The following is a 6,626-nucleotide window of genomic DNA, read 5'->3' as shown; positions in this document are numbered from 1 at the left end:
GGGGTCGATGGCCTTAGAAGTGCCTCAGGGTCTAACGGACTGCAGACAGTGATAACTTGTTAGCATACATGTTAATTTTTTTTTTCTGAACACAATCATATTGAGTGTGGGAGACTGAAAGAAAGCAATAGTCATAGCTATGTTCTTGAGAGGATGAAGACAGGGACACCAGTCTGGTGGTGGTGAAGGCGCAGTTTTTTTTTGTGTGTTGGTAAGCATTTTACAGCGCTCACAACTAGTAACTGCATAAGAAGGTCATATGAGCGCGCCGGGCCACATTAAACATTTTCAATTGGTTGGAAATTTTGAATTTTTCCCGGGTGGCGGCCGAAACCTACTCTTACTCTTATCGACTTTAGACGACCAAGAGATCTTTAATGTGCACAACTTGCACACACTACCTCCGAGATTTTTGGCCTTATCCGAGAAGGCTAGGTGTAGATCTTTCCTACCAGAAGATCAGAGGTTTGGCTGAGAGACAGCAGCAAGGAGCCAAGGAGTAGCAGTAGAAAGGCTGCAGAAAGAGACAGGAGTCCACAGCAGGTGAGGGGGTAGGGACAGAAAGTGGAGACGAAAGCAGACGACATAATATTGCTAGAGAGCAGGAAAGGAGATGTAAGTAGACAATTTTAGAGGGGTTTTTTTGAAAAAAAATTTCAGTTGTTTTATGATTTGTGTTGTTGCTTTTGGTAATGATGAAGGTGCTGTTGTTTTTGGCATTTAATTGGTGGAGATGAAAATGCTTTTTTGTTGTTGATGATTCTGATTTTTGTTCTTTTTCAGCCAAGTTGACAGAGGTTGGCTATGGCATCAAGAAGTTGACCATTATGTGTGTAGTGGAGGATGATAAAGTCGGCATTGACGATCTGTCTGAGAAAATCACAGACGAGAACGAGGATCTGGTAAGCTGCACTTTTGTGTTTTTCCCTTTGGAAGTGTAGTAGTTAAGGTGATGGGTTATTGAATGATCGGGGGGGAGAGAGAATGGTGAAAGATAAAGGTGTACCAGCGTGTGTGGTTTAGCTGGTTTTTTTGCACTTTGATGTGGCACACAGATGTGCGTCTGATTCCTGTGTGAGACGGTTGTTCTTTTGTTGAGGGTCTCTGTCTGTCTATCTATTTGGACATTGTATTCCTCTATGTAAAGCTTGGTTGTAGCGGGTGGGATCAAAACATCCCGCCTAGTAAATGATTAGAACTGTGTTGATTGGAGTGAGGAAATGAGCTAGAGGGTTAGGACTGTTGTGAAGTTGGTCGTCGATGTTGGGCACAAGTTCCTGTTCCTGTCTTTTCATTGTTTGAAGTAGGTTTTTAAGACGAACCAATTAAACCCTTCATGCCTCATGATGTATCTGGGTTAATCACGAAAATGCGTAATTTTTAGTTTTGTGCTGTACCGTTAGGGTCACGGCAGTTGGCAAAATTTGCCTTTCCTTGTTGATTATAAGACATTACATGCATGTTCCGCAAATCGTCTGGCTCTAATTTTTCTGAACAGAGATTTAGCCATAAGGACAGTGGGACTTTGTATTTGAATAAAAAATGTGCGAATCGGTACCAAATTTGCAAGTACAGTCAAATCTGCCCTGACGGCCACTCTATAAGACGGCCACCTGTACAAACGGCCACTTTCCATTTCCCCCCTTGCGTTTTTTCTATATAATTTAACTGTATAAAATGGGCACCTGTCCAACGCGGCCACGGCCACCATATTTTAACACACAACCCCTATCACACTAAGCAATAACACTTGTCTTAGACGGCCACCTTAGTGACTCCATTCCTCTTTTTTTTCCATAAATTGTGCATTGGCCCCTGGCGTTGTGGGCGAGCCGTCATAATCCAATCACCTGTCGTTGTTGTTAGGTAGTCCCTCCAACCAATCATGTTGCATAGGCCCCTCCCTCGGTTGACCAATAACTACCAATTTTCAGCTGCTGGTGAGGTAAGCGTGTGATCCCTCATAACCCATAAGCCCCGCCCAGAACTCGTACACAAATCGTAAGTGAGATGAGTGGCCACTGTTTACCCAGTCTGTAACAAAGTAACAAAGGACGTCAACATGAACTTGTGACAGAAACGTCGCTCGTTCTCTGAGTGGTGGCGACCCATGTGTTTTAAACATGGCACTCGGTCTTCATCGTCTGATACATTTCATTTTATTGTCACCCTTGTGCAAAATCAACAATCAAAATAAAATTACAAACAAAATACAAACCACCACCACCAACAACAACAACAACAAAAACAACAACAATGCAGCTACTTTTGATTGGGACCTCGTATGGAAAATGTTTGTTTTCTTCATCTTGATCAGTCCTGCCTAAGACGGCCACCTGTCTTATACGGCCACTTTTCTCCTTGACAATGAGTGGCCGTCTTACACAGGTTTGACTGTATTACTAGTAGTAGTTTACTGCTAGGCTTGCATGTGATTGCAGACAATCATGCTCTCTGGCAAAACATTTACTCCAAAATGAAAGGAAAGTTATGCTGATCGTGTTAGCTTAACAGGATTTCCTTCATATTCAGTATTTAGATAGCGCTACTAGAAAATCCCCATAAGCCTAGTTGCTGTTTATGAAAGTGAAATTAGCAGATGAGTTTGGCACACAGTAAGCTGTGCTTGGCAGGCAAGTAAGACAGGATTGAGGGAAAGATGTACACGGCAGCAGGGTCTCCACTGTGTATTGAGAGGTATCAGTGTGTTTGTCTGGCTACGACTACGCTGCCGTAAGCTGTCCAAACGCCTTTTAAAAAATTTAAAGCAGTTTCGAGAAAAAGGTTTTTTGTCAGTGTAACCCATTGAAAAATAGAATCTAGAGTGCTTCCGAAATATAGTATAAATTCTATTCCTTTCAAAAACTAGTCACTGTTTCACTTTCATTTTTTCACACAAGGAGGGTAACTGATATGATGAGGCTTTCGATTTAGCAAATAAAAATGATTGGTGTCAAAATGAAAAAAAAAAGGTGTTTTATCAGCTTTCGACAGAATGGTCATCCTTAGTGTTGGCCACTCCACACATATCTGTTTGTTTTATGGCTTGCTCTGTTATTCTTACTACTGTCTACCGGCATCAGTTGTGTCGCAATCAGGTGCTTCATCGCATGCAAAGGCGTTGACTCGATTCCTGAGTGTGGACTATTTTTTAACTGAGTAGGCTTATATCTGTCTTATGAGACAGTGCATCCCTCTCGGCCCAGCTTAGCCCCCAAAAAGTGGAACCAGTCCTCTGTAATGCAAATTGTCTCCATGCCGGCGTAAAATATTTGAAATTTACACTTGTGATTCAAAATAATATTTTTTTTCTTTCAGGTCCAAAGCGTGGATGTAGCAGCCTTCAACAAGATCTAGGCCTTCCTCTTCAACTTCGTCCACTCGTTGACTTAGCAAATAAAACATCTAATTTATATACTCAAAAACTCTTGTTGTTCGTTGACATGGTGTGTGGGTGGTTGGCAGGTGCTCTGGTGTGGTTTGCTTCTTCTTTCCTATCAAAGATCTATCGTCCTTATCTCCCCTTCTTCTTTTTTATGTTTGTTACTCTCATGTAACACCTTTAATCTTCTGGCGCTCATATGACCTTATGCAGTTGCGAGTGCCGTAAAACCTCTACTAAAACTAAAATTGACATGGTGTTGCTGTAAAGCTGACCAAGTGGTAGAGCTCTGCCCATTCAAAAACTTTACTAAATAATATATTTATGATTTTTTCGCTTTTCACAGTTTTTTTTCAGCTTTGAAGAGCTGTTTGAATGCCTTTGAATTTTTACCGATTTTTGTCTCAATTTTCTGTAATCACAGTTGTTCAATTTTCTGTAATCACAGTTGTTCAATTTTCTGTAATCACAGTTGTTCAATTTTCTGTAATCACAGTTGTTCAATTTTCTGTAATCACAGTTGTTCAATTTTCTGTAATCACAGTTGTTCAATTTTCTGTAATCACAGTTGTTCAATTTTCTGTAATCACAGTTGTTCAATTTTCTGTAATCACAGTTGTTCAATTTTCTGTAATCACAGTTGTTCAATTTTCTGTAATCACAGTTGTTCAATTTTCTGTAATCACAGTTGTTCAATTTTCAGAATTCTTGATATTGAGTTTGAGGAGAATGTAGCAGGAACTTTAGGAAAAAAATTGCTTTCAGCTGCCACGTTTGTGAGATCTGTCAGCATGTGGGTGGGTGCAGTGGGGAGGTGGTAGAGACCGGTGAAAAGGGTAAATAATGCCACCAGCTGTGGGTGATGAGGCGGCAAACACACACATATATATAGGTCTATATATATATATACAACGGAGGATCGCAATCTTGGGGGAAATAATACTGGATGACTAGCCCTGTGACTATGAATAGTGAATAAATTGAGTGCCGAATGTTGCTGATTGACTTATACCGGTACAGTCAAACTTTCTTAAAATTGCCTCCCACCTCCTCTTCGCCTTAGTACAGTAACCCTGTAACCCACACTATGTCAAAAAACACAGATTTTTCCTCTCTTTTTTTTACTACGTGTAAATGTAACGTAGATTTTGTGTCAAATTTTTAGACATGTAACTAAATTAACATCGCCAGTGCAACATTCAGACTTTACTTTTTAACTAACATTGTTAGAGCAATTGGCAAAGTTGTTTCCTTTCCCTGTAAAATTTTGTTTTTGTTGAATACGGAGTTGTACTTGGGCGACGCCCTGTTGTGCCGCCAGATTTTGCCAATGTACAAAAAGGAACGCCTCTATCGAACATTGTTCATGTATTGCCCCCCCTTACACTGCCATCCGCCAGCTGTCTGAGTTGTACAGCCTGTAATAAGCTAAAGTAAATTTGCCCCGATATACTGCCAGCAAACTGGCTGCCAGTGCCAGAGGTAGACACTATGCTTAGTGTACAGCACCCACCCATAGCTGTAAAGAGATAGTAGAGGGAGAGAGAGAAGATTCTCAGCTCTAAATAATACACGTATGTGTACATGTGTGTGCGTAAATCACCAAAAAAGGCACTTTTCAACCTCAGAGTACACAGCAAAATCATTTCCCTTGACGTTAGTTGCGGCTATTCAACAGAACCTCTTTGCGGGTGGTTGGCGGGTGCTCTGGTGTGGTCTGCTTCTTCTTTCCTATCAAACATCTATCCTCCTTATCTCCACTTCTTCTTTTTTTTGCTACTCTCTTGTAACACGTCTAATCTTCTGGCGCTCATTTGACCTTATGCAGTTGCGAGCGCCGTAAAACCTCTACTAAAACAGACAAGAACCTCTTTTAAACTCCCAGTAAACTTTTCTACCAACTTCATACTCTTCCTAAGGCTGTTGGTATATCGGCGTTTGGTTGTACATGTACCTAATTAAGAAAAAAACGTCATTCCAGTGTTCCCACTCACCCCAGAAAATGGCGGGAAAGCCAGGGCTTTCATTTTTCATATGTATATCCAGATTTTACATGTAAATTGATGAAAACAAATACAACCGGAAGAAAGCTTGGAAGTCAATGAGCTGCGCACTACTTTAACGAAACTGATGAAACCATTACGATTTGTCTTTTTTTTTTTCAATTTTAGGAAAATGCAATCTTGACACCTCCGATTCCGGGGGGTTCAATTAATTTTTGTTAAAACGTTAGGTGGGAAATGATCGTTTGCACGGGTGATTGTCTTGGACAAGTGGTCGTTTGGGTAGGTTCGGCTGTATACACACAGTTCAAAATGACCCGACCTTGTACATGTCACAAAGACTGTGAGACACATGATGAAACCGAAGCCATACCCTGCCCGCCCCCTTTTTTCTTTCTTTCTTTTTAAAAAAACTCAAAGTCATAGTAAGCTTCGTATAGTATAAATTAGTATGTATTAAGTGACCTCCTGGGTAACATCATCTGTGGACTTTGACTGACTCATCTGTCCCCCGAACACCTGTGGCGTCTGCTACTACAGGTCGCGACTATGATGAGATCATCCAACTATCCGACAAACTGGAAGCTAGACTACATAAACAGACGATAAACGTTGTGCACGACGAATTACAAATAAATGCACGTCGTACAATGCAATGGCATTCTCCAGTGACTCGGTTTACATGCATTGCGCTGTCACCGTCGTTTTATGCAAGAAAAATTCTGAAATTATGCAAACTGAGCCAAAAATTATTGTGAAATTATGCTATTCTGGGGGTATTTTTTTTAACAAAGAATGATAAAGGAAAACAATCAGAAATTATGCAAAAAAAAGATCAAATGTTGCTAAATTATGCGGGGTGCATAAAACCACGGGGACAGACTACTGCAGGTCGCGACTGTGATTAGATCATCCAACAGACTGAGTGGGTGGTTGGCGGATGCTTAAGTGTGGTTTGCTCCTTCTTTCCTATCAAGCATCTATCGTCCTTATCTCCCCTCCTTCTTTTTTGTACCTCGTTACTCTCTTGTAACACCTCCTCTAATCTTCGGCACTTATATGACCTTATTGTGTTGCAAGTGCCGTAAAACTAACACAAACTGAAAACTGGACTACATCTACGATAAACGCTGTGCACGACAACAAATTATAAATAAATTACATGTCGTACAGTGTAATGGCATTCTCCAGTGGCTCGTTTTACATGCATTGTGAGAAGTTTCCTGGAGGAAGAGAGGGGG

The 6,626-nt window shown here is 40.9% G+C and overlaps 1 protein-coding gene across 1 annotated transcript in view; it reads left to right on the top strand.

Moving 5' to 3' along the window:
* The window catches only part of LOC101849374 (elongation factor 1-delta), a 68,766-nt gene extending 65,341 nt beyond the window's left edge, over positions 1-3,425 (top strand). Inside the window, exons 8-9 of the mRNA XM_035969682.1 lie at positions 784-902; positions 3,319-3,425. Coding sequence (XP_035825575.1) covers positions 784-902; positions 3,319-3,357 — 158 coding nt within the window. The 3' untranslated portion in view covers positions 3,358-3,425. The remainder of the gene's footprint in view (positions 1-783; positions 903-3,318) is intronic.
* Positions 3,426-6,626: the final 3,201 nt, after the last annotated feature.

Source organism: Aplysia californica, unplaced genomic scaffold, assembly GCF_000002075.1.
Source record: "Aplysia californica isolate F4 #8 unplaced genomic scaffold, AplCal3.0 scaffold00169, whole genome shotgun sequence".
Taxonomy (NCBI): domain Eukaryota; kingdom Metazoa; phylum Mollusca; class Gastropoda; order Aplysiida; family Aplysiidae; genus Aplysia; species Aplysia californica.
This window is presented reverse-complemented; position numbering and strand designations above follow the sequence as displayed.